This window comes from Colossoma macropomum, unplaced genomic scaffold, assembly GCF_904425465.1.
Source record: "Colossoma macropomum unplaced genomic scaffold, Colossoma_macropomum, whole genome shotgun sequence".
NCBI classification, from domain to species: domain Eukaryota; kingdom Metazoa; phylum Chordata; class Actinopteri; order Characiformes; family Serrasalmidae; genus Colossoma; species Colossoma macropomum.
The window spans coordinates 9,303,328-9,325,833 of record NW_023494788.1 but is presented as its reverse complement, the minus strand read 5'-3'; the positions used below and the strand labels follow the sequence as shown (position 1 = coordinate 9,325,833).

General features: G+C 38.0%; 1 protein-coding gene across 1 annotated transcript in view; it reads right to left on the bottom strand.

The window, feature by feature from the left end:
• The window catches only part of dock4 (dedicator of cytokinesis 4), a 104,738-nt gene that overhangs the window by 60,571 nt on the left and 21,661 nt on the right, over window positions 1–22,506 (bottom strand). Inside the window, exons 2-12 of the mRNA XM_036568283.1 lie at window positions 17,764–17,847; window positions 16,307–16,347; window positions 14,897–14,952; window positions 14,018–14,114; window positions 11,795–11,943; window positions 10,128–10,212; window positions 8,690–8,841; window positions 5,839–5,920; window positions 5,321–5,381; window positions 1,575–1,707; window positions 73–161 (exon numbers count right to left, since the gene is read on the bottom strand). Of these exons, the coding sequence (XP_036424176.1) occupies window positions 73–161; window positions 1,575–1,707; window positions 5,321–5,381; window positions 5,839–5,920; window positions 8,690–8,841; window positions 10,128–10,212; window positions 11,795–11,943; window positions 14,018–14,114; window positions 14,897–14,952; window positions 16,307–16,347; window positions 17,764–17,847 (1,029 nt within the window). The remainder of the gene's footprint in view (window positions 1–72; window positions 162–1,574; window positions 1,708–5,320; window positions 5,382–5,838; window positions 5,921–8,689; window positions 8,842–10,127; window positions 10,213–11,794; window positions 11,944–14,017; window positions 14,115–14,896; window positions 14,953–16,306; window positions 16,348–17,763; window positions 17,848–22,506) is intronic.

Here is a 22,506-nt window from a genome sequence, read left to right as displayed (position 1 = left end):
CCTGGCTAAATGACCACAAGCTGAAGGTGAAGCATTGAGGAAATGTAAATGTTTGAGCCGTAGATGACTGACCTGTACTGGAGCCAATCTGACTGTATCTGGAGCTGACTTTGCGGATGATGTTGTCGTGTATTTGATACCACTCGCTTTCAGTGTTGCATCTGCAAAAAAAATAAAGGACCATCCCAGACACATAAATACACATGAACCCAGACTTAGGACCACATATGACTCACTCACATATGAAGAAAGTTATGAGATTTAGCTTTTCTTTCCGGCTTCCATATGAAATAAAACAAACATTTTTAAAAAATGTTGCAATTTTACAACAAGGTCCAACTTGCCAAACATTGTAAATTGAAGACAACAACAAATAATACTTTCTGTATAAAATTAAGGCAACAATTCAGCCAAAAATCAAATGTATATATTTTCCCTTATTCCAAATAGTTAAGCTCAGTGCAAACTGCATGTTCAGCTAAAAACTAAAACTCCAATTAGGCCTATTACAAAAAAATGTAAAAAAGCTGATTTATTTACTGATTGATTACTGTGATGTAGCTGCATTCTGCTGTAGACTGACTGTAATAAGCTGTAATTAATTACATAATGACAGCAATCTTCCTTTTTTTTACAGAACAACTGAAAAGGTAATGCAGCTCAGTAACCAGCAATTTACTGTAAATTTAAATATGTAAAAAATTTGCTTAGAATTTTACAACACCTTATTATTTACCATGTTTTACACTGTATATGCACAGAATATCTCAAATATGCATTATTGTAGTGCAAATGCACATTTTTTTATAGACATTTTTACTTATAATACTATATAACTACAGCTATATACATAAAACAAACTTAACAAAACTCATATTTGGAAATATCAAATAAATAAATAAATAAATAAATAAATAAATAAATAAGTCTTTAAAACAATTAAACCTTGTTAGAAAAAAAACATTTTAAATGATTCTATTAAAATGTTTATGCCTTCTTAACTCAGTTGTGGTCATATCCAATGATGCTGTGCAGCACAGCTCAATGTCAAACTCACAGTAATTTACTGTGTTATAACAAAAAATATCTTTAGATACTTTGATTTCACAAGATGAAATGATGAATACAGTATTTTACTGTGAAAATTTTGTGTTAAATATTGTGAAATCCTAGCGGTAATTAAGAGTGTGGTCATCTTAATTGAGGGGAAACAGCACATTTTTAATCAGAAACATCAGCTCGGTATCAGTCCATACTTAAGGTTTCAGTTTTGGTATCAGAAATAAAACTAGTATTGTGCCATCTCTAATGTTCTGTACCTGCATCTGTAGTCTGTATATGTTTTATGATTTGAGCGTGCAGTTTGCACTATACTAGTAGGTAGAGTAGCTAGTCACTTTAGCCTACGTTAGCCTTGTAGCTAGAGTCCAAAACTAAAGAAGCAAACTTCAGACACCAGACATGTCTTGGCTGATCAATTACATTTCGGGTGGGTGGAAAATTGTGAAAAGTGGTTATCTAAATCATTGTATAATCCAGAGAGTAGAGCCTTTAGAGCAAAGTGTCAGACTCACGAGTAAACTTTGAGCAGGTGGTCATCCTTGCAGTCGGCCGTCAGCAGATCAGACACGCTGATCACGGTGCAGCCAAATGGACGTCTGTACTGAGTGTTAGACACACTCTTCTTCTCACCAGCGACCATTCGCCCTGACGAACACACACCAGCCAGATTCACCATGACACAACCACGAAACACGACCTGGAACTGAACTGGGCTCCAGTGTCACAAATACAGCAACAGAGCTACAGTTCTGTCCTAAAGACCAACACTGCCACCAGCTCGGCATGACACTTGACGTTACATGAGAGCTAACAGATTGTGACAGGCTGTGTCACGGTTCGTGCTCTAGTCTAGAATGCAAGCGAGCTTCCATGAGCTGGCAGCCTTATGCCGGGTTTGTGACAGAACATTGAAAGCTAAAAAATATAATGTGACACCAAATTTATAAAGCTTCAGCACATACACAGCCACATTCTGACTCACTAGCCACTTATAAACCCCTAGCCTGTAGCTCCACCATGCTAGTGTACAGCGAGGACTGTAGGCTATCTTTTGATGTGCGGGAGTGTACTCATGTTCCCAGTGTCCTATGTTTCCTCAGCTCTTTATTACCTTACCATACCTCAATTTTATATTAAGAGAACCTATGAAAGGGCTTCTACGGTTAATGTTAGGGACATGGGGCCACTAAAGGTCTGAGGCCTCAAAATATCCTCATGCAGCAACTAACAGGTTCCTAAGGGCTAGGCTAGTAATGTACTGCAGTGTTTTTAATGTTGTGAAAATCAAATAAAATAAAACATTTAAACCCTTAATCCAATTCTCTGACTATAGAACCATTTTTAGCTGAATATTTTTGGGTGGTGGACCAAGGAGAACTATTAAGGGGGGCAGCCGAGGGAAAATTTTGCCTATTGAACTATGTATTTAGCTAACCAGCTAGTAACAAGTCACAGTTAAATGTTTAATTGTTCATGTGTACCTAACAGCCATAGTTAGCTAATGTATTTATAAACCAGTCAAGGTTAACTTTTAGGCAGAGTATTTTTCAAAGCTTTGTAATCTACTTTATAAGTAGACTTTTTTGATCCAATCACCACTAAAAATATTGGTCTCTTAGCTTATGTGAGATTTGCAATGTTATCATTAAGCTAGCGGTGGTGTATATTCTCACAGCAAGCAGAAAGTTTTATTTCCACTTTTAGTGGTAGGAAAAATTTAATTGATTTGCATATATTTATGCAAAATCTTGGCTGCCCCTGGTCAAATTAAGTTTCGTTGATTTTCTAAGTGAAAGTAAGTTAACACATCCTCAGAGAAACACACTTCTGCACAATTTAATACATAATTAATGTTTTTTTGCTGAATTTAACATAAAAACCATGCAATTTGGCATGTGCAAAAGTTAGGGCACATTTCATAGTTTATATTTACTTTCTTTTCCAAACTCAGCAAATAAAGAGAAATTGTACATTATAATTTGCAGAAAAGTGGTAAGGATGAGTTAAACTTTGCATCTTTGCATGTGAATATATATATATATATATATATATATATATATATATATATATATATATATAGGTAGATAGATTTTTTTATGAAAAATAACCACATGTACATAGACACTGCTGGATGAACCAGTCTCAACCTAGCAGTGACTGATACACTTGTACTAGCACTACTCACATTATCAGGCCGCTACAATATCTGTGTCACTGACAAATTGAGAACAGTCCATCAGTCAAATAATACCCAGTCAACAGCTTGACCAAAAACTGACCAACAATGTACAAACTGATAAACTGCAAGACAACAGCTACAGATCTGTAAGTGCACACCTGTACAGTGGACCTATAAGGTAGGTGTTTCTAATAAAGTGGCCAGTGAGCTGAAGTACAATGTATTTCTAATAAAGTGAATGGTGAGTGTACGCACTACTACTCCACAAGCACTTACCAGTCCACAGTGAGATGACATAAACACATGCAATGAGCACCACACAGACAACAACAGTACTGGATGATGTTACTAATCGATGTAGGCCATGCATTCACACTAGCTACACACACTGATACAGATAAAGACAGCGTTCCGATCACACTTTACTTGAAGTGGCTTATCATTTTGCCTACGTAGTGTTACTTCATTGAACCTGCCATTATACACCTTGACAGCCATTGGAAAGCTCATCAAAATAGTTTGTACTGAACTACAAATGGTGTGCTTCGCAGAGATGGCACAGATCCAGTACCCAGTATCAGTAGCAGGCCTGATCAGATACCATAAGAAAAAATGAATGCATTCTGATTCAAATCTAGCCTGAAGTATTACTAAACTGCTTGTTGTGTAACGTGACATAAAATAAAGTAATGGGGGATTCACACTGTGTTTTTCTGGAAGTGGAAAGGTGTGTGTTTTTCTTGGGGGTTCATACTGTATTTTTTTCCGCTGCTTCTGGCTGGGCGTTTCTCTGTTGCTAAGCAACGTTAGCTGCTGTGCTACTCTGCTACTACTATCACCTAGCAAGTGTGGCGAAAACAAGCCAAAGTGAAAAAGCTGCTTTTAGTTTATGCAATGATTTTGATCTGTGAAAATAAGTTAACCTCCAACCTCTCTTTCATTACAACTGTCTCTCCTCTGATCTGATTGGTTAGTATGGAAAAACTCTCATGATGTAGTCTACCTGACCGCTTTGAGTTAAACTTTTTTTCAACTCAGGGCACTTGAAGCAAAACATGCTTTACCCAATGAAATAAGCATGTAGAGTGGGAATGCCCCCCAACCCCATCCCAAAGTTGATTACATGTTAACTTCTTATACTAAATACTAAAATTACCTTATTTAAAAATAAATATAATTCATTTATTTTAAACAGATACATTTTGCACGTCATGTTGTTGGCTATGTTGGTAGAAGAGTGTTTGAAAGTTTAAGCATGGTAAGTTTAGATTGCACTGTAAAAAATTCACTGTAAAATTACTTAATTATTCCATTATTCCATTATACTATTATATTACCTACTATGCATTATTATTGCATTACTTTTATAGTAACAGCAAATAACACTAAAATATCAATTGTTTGCTGTGATTTACTTTGATCTAGCAGTATTCTGCTGTACATTTACAGTAGTATGCTGTAAATAAAATACAGCATGTTAACTTACAGTAAACTACTGTATTTTTCACAACAGCTGTTAACATAATGCAACACACTAGCCAGTAATATACTGTAGACTGTTTACAGTATTGAAAAAATGACTTTTTTTACCAGGCTTACAAATATTTTTTTTCTGTATTTAAATAAAGCAAAAGATAAACTTTAAAAAAAACACTGTCATGAACATATTTCCATTTTGCATGGTAAGTGCAGAAAATATCCCAAGTAAATATTTTTAAATGTAATTTGTTGGGTTACTACAGAAAATATATTAAGATTAGTAGATTTCACAATAAAATGATGAATTCAGTTATTTACCATGCAAGTAAAAAGTAGTGTTAAATATTGTGACTTCCTAGCAATATAGAACAGAGTGGCCAGTGAAGGGTCTCAACAAGAAACCGTTCAATTTAACCGAATCGGTCTCCATATTAACCGACACTTCAGGTTTCAGTATTGGTATTGGAAATAAAACTGGTATCGTGCCATCTCTAACGCACTGTATACTGTCATAGCATATTATGAAAGGTTTCGTGTCGAAAGGCATTGTGATAGGTCACTTTAAGAAGAAGATCACCCATCAATCCCAGTAACTCTTACCTATTCTAAAAATATGAGCTACAACATATACATCTTTGCGGAGATCGCTACTGCCCAAATCCTTAAAGAAAGACAAATGTTTTATTCAACACGAGTCAAACAGTGAAAGCTTCCAAACATGTTACTGTATTTCAGCAAGACGATTCCTTTCTTCGTTCTTTTCTTGACCCAAACATTCAGCATTTCTGATCTCTGTGCTCATAAACAGTGCCGTACAGCAGAAAGAAATCATGGTGGCGTGACCACAGTGGTGGATCTGTTGGTGTGCAGGTCAAATCCCACAGATGCGGTTTGACCTTGGCAGTCAGACCTGCACTCCAAAATGCATCTGACACACTCAGAAAAATCAATCAAATCAAGGCTTTGAATCGCATAAAGCAAAAAAAAAAGAAAAAACACATCTCAGAATACTTATACACAACAGTGTGAGCACGTTTTCAATGGCAGACTCGCCCTGGAGACTGAGGATCAAGGACATGCCCTCCACACAACCCCAAAGAAAACATCCCAGTACTCACAACAAAGAGTGTACACTGCTTTTCTGTTTTCTCTGGTGACTTAGGAACCCCCTGCTTATTCAGCCGCACAAAGAACCTCTCACTGTAGAGAGAGAGAGAGAGAGAGAGAGAGAGAGAGAGAGAGAGAGAGAGAGAGAGAGAGAATGAGAGAGAGAGATAGAGAAACAAGGACAGCGACAGAGTCAAAATCAAAAACATTCACCATTAGTTGCTGTCAAGGTTGACACACTGCAGAGACTCTGTGTATTTCTGTGTGTGGGTTGTGTATATGTGTATATATATATATATATATATAGTAAAATTTTCATTTGCCTTGTTTTGCTGTTTTTTTCACACCCAAAGCTCACATTGCGTGGGCTAAATGAACACATGAAATACACTAGAAGCAGCATTTTAATTAGCTTTGACTTTATTTATTACATTATTTGCTCTTTAATGAGCCAAACTGGCATTTAAAACTTGTAAATGTAAAATCAATTTAAATAACATGAATCAAATAAAGTGCTACACTCAAAGAAAGAAGCTATGACTCATGTATAATTATGCTACAACATTTTCATATAAGTATAGCAGCAGCATTCAAGTACAGGGGCTTACCTGGTTCACGATACTCACAACCTAAAATTGCAATACAGATCTGCTATATATATATATGGCATATATACAGATATGTGTGTGTGTACTTACATATAGATATATATATATATATATAATGTACAACCACAGACCATGACAAAAAGTATGTGTGTGTATGTGTGAGCCGATGCACGTATTAACAAGCTCCACTGCAACACTTGATGCTCATTAATTACACAAAGCAGAGAGAGGACTGATGATCTTCTGAGGCCTAGTAACCCCCAACCAAACCCCCCCGCCCTCTGCCCTCAACACACACCCACCGTCTCTCTGCACAGCTCTGGGCTCTTGGGCATCACTTATACTGAATAATTCACCAGATTACACGCGGAGGAGTGCCTGAACATTTCACATACACCGCACACACGCTGACATCAGCGGGGGTTGGGGGGTGAGAATGTGCGTTTGTGTAACTGAGTGAAACTGAGACAGACAGAATGAGACTCGATCAATAAAATATTCCACAACTGTACAGAGGCTGCAGCCTTATCGTACAATAGCGCTCCCCTTGGACTGAGGCATTGAGTGTTTTTGGTGGGGCAGGTGCATACTGGTAAAGAAGTAAACAACAGGGTGTAAAAATGCAGTAAAGAATGAGGTGTAAAAATGCAGTAAATCAATCAAAAATCAATATATGATTTCCTAGAGAATCATAATCGAAGTAAATCACTGTGAGGTCACCTCCAGCGAAGACATGTGGATGACAGGCTGCCTTTTCAGACAAAACAAAGCACTGATGTTTTTGGAGCAGTCCACTCACGCTATTCATAATTGATAAAGTACTGTCCAGACAAAAGCATTTTTCCTGGACTTAATTCAGCTTTTGACCAGACGCTGATGCGCTGACTTCATATTTACTGAAATATTAATATGAAATGGGTCCATGAAAGCAAAATACATTTTACAGCCCTTTCAAAATAATTCACGCTCTTAACAGTGGAACTACCAATTAAATATCCTGCCTGCCAAAAGTTTGGAAACACTTTGTCTTCTTTTGAAAAGTTCAGTAACCTTTCAATAGTGCAAAAAATACCAACAGCTATTCTTAACTCACAGCAGCATTTTGCTATTCCATATATATTTGACTACAGTATATTTAGCTTCAATCCTCAGCTTCATTCATCAAAGCACCTTCTTTTTTAAGAGTAGGTTTTGGTCAAACAAGGATTTGACAGTTTTCTTCTACAAACTATTGTTAAAAGTACATAGTAAAGCTCTCGTGGCCCAAAGCTGGTTTAAACACCCGAACGTTTTGAGTGTTGACATCACAATAAGGGGATAAACCATGTCTGTTTTGGCATTATTCTCAAGGTGGTACTATCATTAATAATGTCAAAAATAATGGTGAAGCTGTATCTGATTGGTTGGTTTTGCTGGGAAATGTGGTGAAGCTGTACCTGAGTGGTTGGTTTTCCTAGGTAATGTGGTGAAGCCTTACCTGACTGGATGTTTTTGCTAGGTATTGTGGTGAGGCTGTACCTGACTGGTTGTTTTTGCTGGGTATGGTGGTGAAGCTGTACCTGATTGGTTGTTTTGGTTGGGTAATGTGGCGAAGCTGTACCTGATTGGTTGGTTTTGCTGGGTAATGTGGTGAAGTTGTACCTGATTGGTTGGTTTTGCTGGGTAATGTAGTGAAGCAGAACCTGATTGGCTGGTTTAACTCAGTGATGGGGGAAGCTACCAGATTGGTCAGTTTTGCTCTGTGATGTGGTGTAGCTGTACCTGATTGGTTATTTTTGCTGGGCATTATGGTGAAGCTGTACCTGTCTAGTTGTTTTTGCTGGTTAATGTGGTGAAGCTGTACCTGATTGGTTGTTTTGGTTGGGTAATGTGGTGAAGCTGTACCTGGCTGGTTGTTTTTGCTGGGTAATGTGGTGAAGCTGTACCTGATTGGTTGTTTTGGTTGGGTAATGTGGTGAAGCTGTACCTGGCTGGTTGTTTTTGCTGGGTAATGTGGTGAAGCTGTACCTGATTGGTTGTTTTGGTTGGGTAATGTGGTGAAGCTGTACCTGGCTGGTTGTTTTTGCTGGGTAATGTGGTGAAGCTGCACCTGATTGGTCACCTTTGCTCTATAATGTGGTCAAGCTGCACTTGATTGGTCAGCTTTGCTCTGTGATGTAGTGAAGCTGCCTCTTATTGGTCAGTTTTTGCTCAGTTACCTGGAGAAGCTGTACTACATTGGAAGGTTTTGTTCAGTGATGTGTTGAACCTGCACCTGATTGGTCGCATCTCTCTGCTGTCGTAGATGAAGAAGAAGACGTGGAGCTCCTCAGCCAGGTTGCAGTTCAGCAGGCTGTTGATTTGCAGGAAAAGGTGGTGCATGTTGGCCTGTGGAGGAAACTCTCGCTTACGGTGCCGTCGCTCCATCTGAACGAAATAAAACAAACACACAAATATTTACATTCACATACACACATAATCAAACACAAACAGATGAACACACACACACACACACACACACACACACACACATAATCGAACACATGCATATTCACTCCCACACATGCACATTGACTAATGAAAAATAATATGGAACACTATCAAAAATCAAATGGAATAATATTACTAGTATGTATAGACAGTCTATATTTTCTAAATTTTCATAGTTTTAAAATGTGATTTACATGTATCGTTTTAAAGGCACAGTAACAGAACAGAAGTGATTTATACACTGTCTTACATCAGAATCAGGCACAGTAAGAAAAACAGCCTGTGTAATTCTGAGGGATAAAGAGAGTTGCAAAACGAAAACGGTCATGTATTTGGTACAGCTGTATGCAAAAGTTTGTGCACCCCCAGTCAAACTGCTTTTGTTGATGATCTAAATGAAAATAACACATCCTCTACAGAGAACACACTTATGCACAATTAATGCACAATTATTGTTTAGTTGCTAAATTCAATATACTGGGAAAAATTAAACACAAAATATGTTATGGCACATTTATGTGTTATGTTTTTTTGTAAATAAATACAAATTGTGCACTAAAATTGACAGAAAATGCCATATTTGAGGTCACTGTGTTTATTATTTAAAAAAACTGCACAGAAAAATCAAATACAAGAAAAATGTAGGATGTGTAGCTTTTAACTATGACCGTGCCAAAATCTCTGAATGTGTTGCCATTGACTTTAAATAAGAAGGGGTTAAAGCCTTGAAGAAGATTTAAAAGATGATGTGTACTGTTCGCCATCTGTCTGTCTGGACCCATCTCTATCTGTCTGCCTGTGGCTCTCTTTGCTTAGGGACCCATTACACATACAGTGTGTGCACTGTTTTGGGACTTAAAGCAGGCTGTGCAAGGCCGTGCGGTGGTTTCTATACAGGATTACTAGAGCAGGATTTTGAATGAGTGGAATGCCGTGTGGAGTTTGCAAACAGCCAGTTAATGCACAATTTACCATCCTCTGTTATCCTTAATCACTATCATTTCCCCACGCAGAGACGACTCGAACTGTGCGTGTGTGTGTGTGTGTGTGTGTGTGTGTTAAAACAGGGAATGGAGTAACAAGGATATGAAAGAAAGCCCTGGCGTCAGGTTGGGCTGCAGTTGCCGTGGTAACACAGCGCAGCAGTGGAAGGGTGACTCATGAGTAATAGTTTTGTGTGTGTGTGTGTGTTGTGTGTGTGTGTGTGTGTGTGTAAAACCAACCAGCCGATAGAGCTCAGTGACACTGATCTCGTCTGGGTCCACCATGCTGAAGTCCTGCCTGGGGACCAGGTCCAAACCCAGCTGCCTGTTAAAAACACACATATTTAGCACACTAGACTGCATCAATTTACACAAAGAAAATATTTATCACAGAAACAGTAAAACAGACTAAAATCCATCAAATGCAGCAGAACAGAATTTCACTGCAGAGGTCATTATTAATTCATTTCCGTCAATGCTTTGACTCATAGCTAAAGATTTTATCATAAAACAGAGAAATAGTCAATGTAATAAACTTGAATGCATTCCTTTTACCTATTTACTCACTTTAAGCTGAATTCCATAGATTTCTCAATATTTCTCTTTACAGGGGTGGTGATAGGAACCAGTGTTCAAAATGTCCAGAACACAAATATAGCCATTTAATTAACTATCCAACATGAACAGTGAACATACACAGGTCTTCATATGTAATGTTAATCAGGGTGAAATAGTGGTAAATCAGAAGTACATTTTCTTTAGGGTGCATTTTGCTTTATAATGCGCTGCATACATCTCTCCACCATGAGCATATTTTACAAATAGGACATAAACCTTCTCAAAACTATTATAAAACAACATCTCAGGCTTTGGGCAGTGCATTTATAACCATTTCATGTGATTGTCTTTTGTGAGGGAGCTTTTAGTGGCATTAAACACTTCACACCTCTGGTTTCTATCACCACGACTGTGAACAGTTCTGACTCTGTAAGTTTCTCTCGAATGGAGCATTTCACATCAAACCACTCTGAATGACTTTGTTTACCTCTCAACCATTTAATGATTCTGAAACTTTGCAAAAATAGCAGAATTCCCTTTTAACATGCATAACAATCCTTAAGAGCTTTGTGGATATTGTTGCTGTTGTGCAAAAACTATGTATCTCCATTTTTGTTGATTTTAGCTTTTTTTGCATTATTTGAAAATTCCAGTTCCCTTTTGCGCGTTGGTCATGATGAACAGACCAACATATCAAGAGAAATGCTTTAAAATTACCTGGAAAAAATCATTTTATTACATTAACTTCTAAGTAAAGATGTTTTTTGTTCTTTTCCTGTAGAGTTACTGTTTTGGAGGTAGGAGGTTTTGTCCCAACAATATGGCCTTTATTACCACTGCACGCGAAATGTCGATATAAGAAAGAGAAGTAATGGATTAACACTGAAACCTAGTTGTGAACAGCCACTAAAATCTAATATAAGTCTCTTGGGCATTAAAAGTAATTGCTGCTAGTATTGCTTCTCCCTTAAAACCATTTAAAAGTTACACTTTTGCCAGGCTGGTTGCAGAAAAGTTCAGCCTTATGACCTTGATGACCCCAGTGATGTGTTTGCATGGGGCCTCACATTAACATTAGCTGACAATAGCTATAAATAGCATTGTAGGACATAACTGAATTCCCTTAATAAACAAACATTAATATAAAATGAAGTAAAAATACTTATTGTTAGACTAAATGAAAAGCATTCAAGAACTATATTCTTAAAAAAGATAATATTTTATATTTGACCAGCTAGTGTACCCATTACTTCAGACTGCTCTCCATCGCTGTATGAAAACACTACGTTTCAGCTGTAATTATGCTGATGTTAATGGATTTTTTCTGAGGTGCATTTTTCAGGACTCACTCATTGCCCCAGTCCAGCCGTGCTATGATGTGCTGTTTGATGTCAGTCATGCGGTCATTGGTCAAGTGACCCACGAGAACCTGCCGTCTGAGCTCCAGGATCTCCGTCATCACATGCCAGAGCCTGTGGAACAGTTCCCCCTCGTTCTTCTGCAGAGGAGAGAGTGCAAACTAAAACTGTACCTATGTGCACTGTGAGGAGCTTTACCAGGCACGGGTTCTACACCAATACGAAGAGTCACCACTGAAGGTGTTACAGATGTAGATATAATATGGTATATTTATTATTCAGTAAATAAAACAAATCACTCAGTGAGGACTATTTACTCATCGCGCCCAATTAGCTTCACATTTTAGTGTTAAATATCACAGTAATTAGACAGTGTTATTGAAAGGGCCCATATCACAGAATACCAAAATTTACTCACCACTGTGAATTAAAAACATTTGATGTAGCATGTAAACAGTATTTCAAAACATACACACTTAATATGATGGTTCATGGGTTCTTCTATTGTAAAAAGTTTGACACTGTAACAATAGAAGAACCATTTTTTGGTGCTATATAGAACCCTTTTCAAAAACGTTCTATATAGAACCATCTACAGCACATTCTCCATCAATCTAAAGAACACTTTCACTACGTATAGAACACTTTAATCATGCAAAGGGTTCTTTGAGTGTTCATGGTTCTATATAGAACCATTTTCTTTACTAAAGAACCCTTGAAGAACCATCATTTTTAAGTGTGTACAGTTCACTCCTTAGTCCATGCTGTCCATATAGGGAAACTAAGTTGTAAAAACAGCCTGATTTGAAATCATGATTGTTGCGATGTCACATATAGCAATGCTTTTACAAACAGCAGGATCTAAAATTCTGAGACCACTTTGAAAATCTGGGATTTTTTTCACTTAAACTTGGAGATAAACGTCATAACATTTTAGAATTCTGAAAAATGTAAAACAAAGAGAGGTTATGAATGAAAAAAGAAGAAACATTCAAGATTCTGCTCTATTTCTAGGCCACTATTCAAAACTGCACAAATTTGTGACTGGCCATGTGACAAAAAGGTCACATTTCTTTTAGTGTTATCTCTTCTACTGGAGCTTGTGTTCAGACGACTCTCAGATGAATTTGATCTATTCATCAGAGGCTTTTGCACATGTGGAGTCCATGCCAGCTTGAGCGCATGCTGTCATTAAAGCGAAAAGAAGACCATCAAATACTAAGAAAGCCTGAAATTCATGTTCACGTTTCAAAGATTTCCAATTTTCGCTCAATTGTTTTACTGTCAATGTAATTTGTGATAAAATCTCTCTATTTAATTAGAAAGGAACGCAAAATAGAAGCATTTTCACCAGCAGTCTCAGACTTTTGGACCTCACTGTATATCCACCTATTCAGCCTACAGCCGTTTAGTACGGAGCCCTGCTGGTGACATCCCATATAAATAAAAATAATGTGTGGCCACATCTTTTTAACACGGGGGGACGAGATCCTAATGTGTGGCTACAACTTAGTAAGGAGTGGGAATGAGATAATGTCTTACTAAGTCGTGGCCACGCATTAGGATCTTGTTTCCACGCCTTACTAAGTCGTGGATACGCATTAGGATCTCGTTCCCATGCTTTACTAAGTCATGGCCACGTATTAGGGTCTCGTTCCCACGCCTTACTAAGCTGTGGATACGCATTAGGATCTTGTTCCCATGCTTTACTAAGTCATGGCCACGCATTATTTTTATTTATACAATATGTCAGCAGGAATTCTTAGTTTAGAACACTTCACCCTGAAGTAAAGCAAGTGCTTCAGCCTAGGCTGCTTTTCGAATGCAGGGCAGCCAATCAGGACAGAGCTTATTTACATATCATCAGTCTTATAGGCACAGTAACAAAAACAGCCTGTTTAATCTGAGGGGTAAAGAGAGGTTGGAAAATGATCATGCAAAAAACGTTGTTGCTCCAATTTCTCTATTTTTTGTTTAACGCAATATAAAAACACCAGCTGCCCTTTAAGTTTCAGGGATTTCATGAGAAACAGATAAAAATGATCCAAAATTACTTTATATAATTACTATTTTTTCCGTTATGTTTAGAACGATAAGCTACATTTTAGAGATGGTTTTCTGATGACAATAATGAGATATTTAGACTTTGCCAGTCGCCCAGCATACACCATAACACAGTGTCTCCAAGTGTCACAACAGCACAGCCATGTTTACCACATAGAGCTGCTTCCACATGGTGCCCCAGTCTCGCAGAGTCACCGTCATCTCTGTAATAACCGACTCCTCCATGGGGATGACTGTCTCAAACTGCCTGCGGGTCAAATACACACACGTTACGCAACCATGTTTATACCAAGTCATGACCACCTCCTTAGTCACAGAAACATCAGAACAGTCAGGCAGAGGTCAGATAGCTGACTGTACCAAGACATGACAGGTTCATCACTCAGATTCAACAGTACAGTTGTTTACATCCCCTATTATCAGATCCACTTAGCAGGATGAAAATGAGCCTCATCAAACAATTACACCACCATAACCTCTGCATTTCCATATTTATATAACAGTGTGTCATACAGCATCAGAAACCACAAGCAAGTCTTTTTGAGGTTACTTAAAGTTTAAGGTAAGTGTGTGATGGTTTAGGTGGGTAGTTTGCATGGTGCTAAGCCGTACATAAGCTTCCATTTATTGTTAGCTACATTAGCCTCACAGTCTTGGCAGACTGATAACATGTAAACCCCCTTACAATTCTAGGCTTATTACATACCAAGGCTCATTATACAGTAACTACAAGGACTTCAATGCAAACTGGCTGAGCTATTCTTAGGTGTAGAAGTGTGTATTAAAACGTTGGGGCCGCCGGTGGGCCCTGACCATGTAAGGGGTTAAAGTAAGCAGGAAATTGTGTACATTTAATTTAAGGCCAAACTATCACTTTAATGTTTGCTTGCAGATGCTCTTTAACTGCATCCAATTCACTCATGTTGGAGGGGAAACGGAAGCATTTGAGCTGAAGAATCAGGAGCTGGACACCCAGCAGTGACTGGGACATGCTGTGCTCAGCACTCAGGAGAGAGAAGAGGATCTTACCCTTTGTTCTTAATGTGTGCATGTTTCAAATGGATGTAGCTGCATGGGAATATTCCCTGGAAAAAGACACCACAGAGCACTTAATCAGGACTATAAAACATTTTTATACAGCAAAGTTCAAAAGTTTGGAATCACTTCATACTAATACTAATAACTGCTATTTATTATGCAATAATAATTCCTGAAATACTATCAGTTAGACACAAGAAGCTTCTATAAAGGGCCCATATTCTACCATTTTCTTGTATTTTATTTTTTCCCTTGAGGTCTACTTATGATATATATGCAATTTTGTGTACAAAAATGGTCATAATTCATTTCAACATGACCATTTTCCAACCTCTCTTTACCTCTTATAATTAAACAGGCTATTCTTGTTGCTGTGCCTTTTAGACAGATATATGTAAATGAGCCCTGCTCTGATTGGCTGCCCTATATTGTGTCTCATCCAAAAAGCAGTCAGAGCTGAAATTCTCCTTATAACTTCCGTCTGAATGGGTGGGGAACAGTGTGGTTTGAAACTTTAATTTTTACAAATTACAACAAACTCCTTTATTTAAAAAAAGTGAGAGAAATTCAGTTTTCCATGGCGTGATCCTTTTAAATATGTTTTATTCAAGTTTTGAAAGAAACAGCAAGAAAAATTATAATATTGTAATTATCCATTTACGGTAATTCCTGGATAGGTCGACTCTCTTGAGATTTGATCCCATTCAAAATATGAAGCATTCTGGATGTTAATTTCATTATTTTATGTTACTGTTTATTTTAACTTTATTTTAACTTCATTCTCAATGTTACACAGCTTACTCAGTCATCAGGGAATATCTTAAAGTATCTTTTTACAGCTTCCAACAGTGATTCCAAACTTTAGAACAGGTAGTGGATGCTATGTAAACATGTTAACATACAACGTATCACTGAATTATACGGAGCTCTGGTGGTGAAATCCCATATAAATAAAAATAAAGTGTGGGAATGAGATAATTAAGTCGTGGCCACCACTTAGTAAGGCATGGGAATGAGATCATGCCTTACTAAGTGGTGGCCACCCATTAGGATCTCATTCAAACGCCTTACTTAGTCATGGTCACGACTTAATTATCTTGTTTCCCATGCCTTACTAAGTCATGGCCACACATTATTTTTATATATATGGGATGTCACCAGCGGGGCTCTGTAGAATTCCTAATGAACAGGACGTTTAAATCTACTCAGACTAGAAAAAGACAGGCTGTTATTTTTCAGCAGTCCAGATTTATAGCACTCTTCTACTACTTTCATTATTGCCGTTTGTTTGTGTAATGAATTCTTTGCACGCTTCACCAATACAAGGTGAGAAATTAAACAAAAAGAAGTCAATAAATCAATCAACAGTTCTGCATTTTTCTCTGAACAGATACAACTTACCTTGACATTTGGATTCTTCAGTACGAATCCTCTGTACCATCCTGAAAGGACAAACGATGACATTTCAGAAAATCCTCAGCTCAGTTTGGACAGACAGAAATCATTACAGTTGGTGTGTGGAGCAGAAAACGCTTAATCAGTTTTTGGATCTTTCACTGGAAAAGATTATAAATGCACAGGATAATGCACAGTAATGTAATATGCTCTGCTTTTGTGGGGCACTAAAATTTTTTTGCATGATACAGAATATTAATTCGCATTAAAAAAGATGTTAAGCTTCTCCTTATTGAAAAGGCGCCTGTGGGGTATCATATGACTCACATCATATTCAGCTCAATACTGAAAAAGACTGTATCAGTCCGTTCAACTAGTATCTACTGTACAGCAGTCTAGCAGCAAATATAAAAAACAAACCTATTCAGGTAGTTGTATCTGAGTTTAATTAATTATAAAGTTAACCTTGGAGCCTTTTACTATACAGAATCAGGGATTGAAGCCTTTATAGTCCCAGCAAAAGGCTGCTGCAAATGTCAGGATTTAACACAGCAACAAAACAGAGGTAGAAATGGCAACATATAAAGGTTAGGGGTGGGCGATATAAAATGACATTTTCCAATCTCCAGACAATAACGATGTGACACAATGATATACCAAAAATTATTACTGTTATTTTCTTTTTTGTTGTTTTTCTATGTCATGTTGATAATGATAAAATAGTGGTAAATGTGTTTTTCAGTATTACTTAGTCCAAAGATAATTTTCTTTGGGAACTACTGTGCCTTACAGCACCCTGCATGTACCTCTCCACTATTAATGGCTTTCAAAAAATTAATTTTAGGCCAAAACCTTCTTTCAGAAACACTGTAAAACAATGGATTTGGCATTACGCACCATATCTGTAACCATTTCATGTAACAACTTTCTGTGAGGGAGATTTTCAGAGGCATTAATCTCTTAAAATCCCAGGCATATTACATAATAAGGATTAGTATTCAGTAACAACAGAGACTTCAATGCAAATTGATTGAGCTTTTTGTAGGTTATAGAAGTGTGCAATAAAACACTGAGCCTTTTAAGGGGTTAGACATTTGGTTCCTGTCACCCCCACTGTGAATAATTCTGACCAGGTCAGTTTTTCCAATAACAGAGACTTCACATCAAACCACTTTGAATGACTTTGTTTACATTTTATTTGATTACTTTCTTATGCAGAAAATGTAAAACATCTATGGAACTCCCATTTAAATCAGTAACTGTAATGTGATTACAAGACTTTAAACTGCAATGTGTTACACTAAAAAGTAACTACATTCCTGTGACATACTGATTTGTAATTGTCTTTAATACAGGTGCACAATATGGAGCATGATTTGTTCCTAAACTCAGTGCTAGTAATAGCACAGCTGTGGAGTTTCAGTAATTCCTCTGTGGGGTTCCACACATTTCTCTCTAATTACCTTCACACTTCTCCAAAATCTGGACCGTCTCTCCGATCTCCAGGGGCAGCCCATGCTGAACTGTTCCACGAAAGTTTGCCAGCACTGAAACAGCAAAAAGAGGTTTATTAATAATAGTGCAACCTTTGTAGATCCTGCAGCAGCAACTGTGTTACAGATTAGGCCAAACCTCAGCCTGAATGACTTTAATCATATTTTAAGGGTTGTAGATATAAAACATAGCATCATAATGCTTAAAGGCATTTTCACAACGCACAAGATATATCATATTTATTGGACTTTAATTGGAGTGGACAAAATAACCACAATGGCCAGAAGCCTAGTGGTAGGAGAGGTGAGCCAGCAACTGGAAGGTTGTGAGTTTCATGTCAGGACTTACTGGGTGGTAGCAAAATGACAAATCCCCCTTGTAGGACCAACAAAGTATAACATAACATAAAACAAAATGCACAAATGAACAGCAGTTCAAATTAAATAAAAGAAATAATAATAATGGCATAACGTAAGACATCCAATCAGGTATTGGCTACTATGCAGTTGCTACACACAGGTTGCTGTTGTTTACAGGCTCCTCATAATGTATACATTAGGTATGCACCGATATGGGAAATATCGGCTGATGCCGATATCTGATATTTTCATGCACATATCTGCTGATGCCAATAAATAAACATCTACGAAATGTAGAAATTGGGACTAGATCTACTTGGATTAGCAGTAAAGTGAGATGTAATGTTTATTTCTTTATAAACAGGGTTACAAATACAGCAAAATGAATAAAATACAGATATTTGAGGAGTAACCCTGTGTCGCTCAAACATTCTGCTCTGTTATCAGTTAGAAATATTGATCAAATCTAAACATCTGTCTGATGCCGATATAGTTTTTTAAAGCAATTACCTGCCAATGTATGATGCTCATTTCATAATGCTTTCCTACTAAATATGTCTTTTTCATTATACATGCAGCTGTTTAGTATTCTAGAAGCACTGATGATACCAATGATTTACTCAGAAACAACATACTGGGATGTCATTTATCACAGTAGTTTTAATATACTGCCATATTACCCACCCTCACTAAGGAAGGCTGCATAAATTACATAAGCCAGCACTTCCAATGTTCGGGTCTTTATTTTCATTTCTTGTGTAGATCTGAGTGTCGCTCTGCATTCCTAAATAAGGCATTAGTCACATTCAGGTTACGTAACTCACACAAGAGCTTCACACAGTACAGGACCACGGCCAGCAACGCTACCAAACCACATGCTCAGAAAACTCTCCCCGCATTTCCATACTTAATCACGGCTCTATCACAGAACCCAATGCGTTCTCTCCCAAAACCTCATCTGCATATCAGGTGAGGTGTTAAGAGCTGCTATGACAGCACACATTAATATGGAACAGCCCCAAAAATGCTGCAGAAATGCATAAGACTTCTGACACCTCCTACCAGCAGGAGGACTTTTAAATAGCAATGTCAGCTTTCGGAGGAAAAAAGGCAGGCGAATCTGCTTTGCAATGCTTGCTGCCTGTCAGCATTTTTCTCTAATACATACAGAAGCAGAGGAACAAATTTGTGGCACTAAATCTACAGCAAACCAGCCCATACTGCACATCACAGGCCTTATTTCAGTGCTGCAGTGAACAACTATATAACCAAATTTCCAAATAATGCCATCACAAAAAAACAGTTTGTCATATTAAGTCTATTGGCTGGTCAGTGGATTCAGACTGTGACTAGTGTTATTCTCAATAAAGCTCTTTCTGTATCTGTAGGTATAAGACTCTTTCAGGAGTATCTTGACACTTGACTAGGCTAAATGACCTTCTAATAATACATATTTAAAAAAAAATATATACACATGCGCACACACACACACAAATGCATATATATATATATATATATATATATATATGTATATATATATATATATATATATATATATATGTATATCAGGCATAACATTATGACCACCTCCTTGTTTCTACACTCATTGTCCATTTTATCAGCTCCACTTACTATATAGGTGCACTTTGTAGTTCTACAGTTACAGACTGTAGTCCATCTGTTTCTCTGCATACTCTGTTACCTCCCTTTTACCCTGTCCTTCAGTGGTCAGGACTCCCATGGACCCTCACAGAGCAGGTACTATTTGGGTGGTGGATCATTCTCAGCACTGCTGTAACACTGACGTGGTGGTGGTGTGTTAGTGTATGTGGTGGTGGTGTGTTAGTGTATGTTGTGCTGGTATTAATAGGGAATTAATTAGTTGCTGTAGCGACAACCTCTGCTCTTCTGGGAAGACTTTACACTAGATGTTGGAACATTGCTATTAGGATTTGATTGCAGCCAGAAAGGCATTAGTGAAGTCAGACACTGATGTTGGATAATCAGTTCTGGAACGCCACTCACGCTAATACCAAAGATATAGCAGTGTCAAAGCTCCACAGCCCAATGCTGGGGGGCTTTATACCCTTTGAGCCAATATAAATCTGGACAGCTAGCTGGCTGGCATGCTCTTGTGTATTCTTGATAATAAACACAACTGAGAGCCCGCTAGCTAGCCAGCCATAAAGAGCAGTAGGAAACTTCTTTGCACCTGGATTTAAAACTGATTCTGTTGCCTGGAATCGTGAGTCTTGGTGTTAAGAGCTGGCAGCTGCGTGCTGCTGCTTTCGAATATTTTAATTATCACGTTTATTAAATATTAGCAAACATTTGTTGCAGGCCTAGTTTGTAGTGCTGTGCTCTTTCTGTAGGGTATTACATGGGAAAAGCCTCTAGTGTTTTTGCTGATAACTGTGCCTTACACTGATCACTTTTCTGACTTTTCTGAGTTCTTACAGCTTTCAGGAGCGTTGGGAAGGGGAAATCAGGTGGATCTGATTAGAGCTGCAATAAAACTTAGCAGGAGCTAAACTCAACAATCAATTACACATTGTTTATCTTGGGTCTATTGTGATACTGACTGGCTGAATGCTGTTTTTATTCATTATTTATTTTGCCCAGTGTGTTATGTAGCATGATCTGTACTTGACTTTTCACTGTGTTGCTGCTCTGCTCTGTTTGCCACATTGTGGTTGTAGCTATATAAATATCATAGGTCACACGATGGAAAATAACACACAACATTTCATCTCAGATGGCCTTTTTTCACTCACACACACACACACACACTCACACACACACACACACACACATTTTCTAAGCCACTTATCCTTCTAGGTCGCAGGGGGAGCTGGAGCCTATCCCAGCGGGCACTGGGCGAAAGGCAGGAAACAACCTGGACAGGTCACCAGTCCATCGCAGGGCAGACAGACAGACATATACGGTCTTTTTTCAGAGACTGTTTAATCAAATGTTTAATCACTGTTATTTAATAGATTTCAACATACTGGCACCTCATTGGCCATCACAGGTATGAAGAACAGCGCACTCCATTAGGCCTGAGAGAGATCTAAAAATAATTAGCACAGTATGCACCAGTGGTCTCCCATCCTGGTCCTGCAGAGCTACCTTCCTGCAGAGCTTAATTTCAACCACAGTTTGCCACACCTGCTCCAGTTAATCAACCTCTTCTCAAGTCCCTGATTGGCTGGATCAGATGCATAAGAATTACGAAAAGTGCAGGGCAGCATATTGGATACAAGTTGGAAAAAACTCTGCAAGAATGTAGCTCTCCAGGATCACGGCTGGAGACCACTATTATAGACACATGGTTGGCTGCATATGCTATATGTTTTTAATGGATTTTAAGAAGATTTATCAACACTAAATAACATTTTTTTCCAAAAACTCTCATTTTTAAAGTTGCTACTGTTAAAACATGCATTTGTGAGCTTCTGCTGGTGTGAGTCCATGACGACTTGCATGCTAACAGTGCCCAGACTGCAACACATGCTCTAAATGAGTGAGATCCAAATCCATGTCCACATGCTTTACATATTAAAATAACAAGGTGTTTTCCATCGTTGTAGCAGAGTCACTCCGAAATTCAGCTGTATGTATGTATCACTCTGGGAAACCTCCAAAAGACACAGCGGGGAATGTACTCCACCATAGCCTACCATCTACCATCTTATTAATCCATCTGATAATCCATCATTTTAAGAGTAAAAGGGAATAAAACTCTACATTAACATATAACTTACAATTATCTTGCAAGCTGTTTACAATTAAATCAGTCCTCTTAAGTTATCTATCAGTTCTCTTACCCAACACAGTGATTATCTTTCAAGCATCGTCATCAGCTTACTTAATGCCTAAATACATCGTCCTATTTACACTCCATTATGCTTTAGGCCTAGTTCCACAGCCACAAGCTAACAACAGTCCTGCTTAAAACAGGCACTGTTGAGTTTGGAAGGACAATCGCATTAGGGTGTGTATCAGTGCTAAACACTTTCTCTCACTCCTGCTGATCATGCTGTGGACACACACTGCTGCCTGGCTCAGATGCTGGACGGCCTGCTGTCCGTCTCGCACGAGCCAGCAGGTGCAGACAGCTCCGAAACCGTTCCTGTAACACTGCTGTCGCTGCCTTCACATCTGCAAACCCATGGCAGATCCTCTCTTAAAGATAAAGTTTCCAAAAAGGGTTTGCTGGAGTGATGCCTTAGCAGAACCCCCTCTGGTTCCCTCAAGAATCTTTAAATAGATGGTTCTTTAAATGAACACTCCTGCGTTTTGCAACATTACTTACTCTATCTGCATTGTCTTCAATTATAAGTGTGTTGAGAG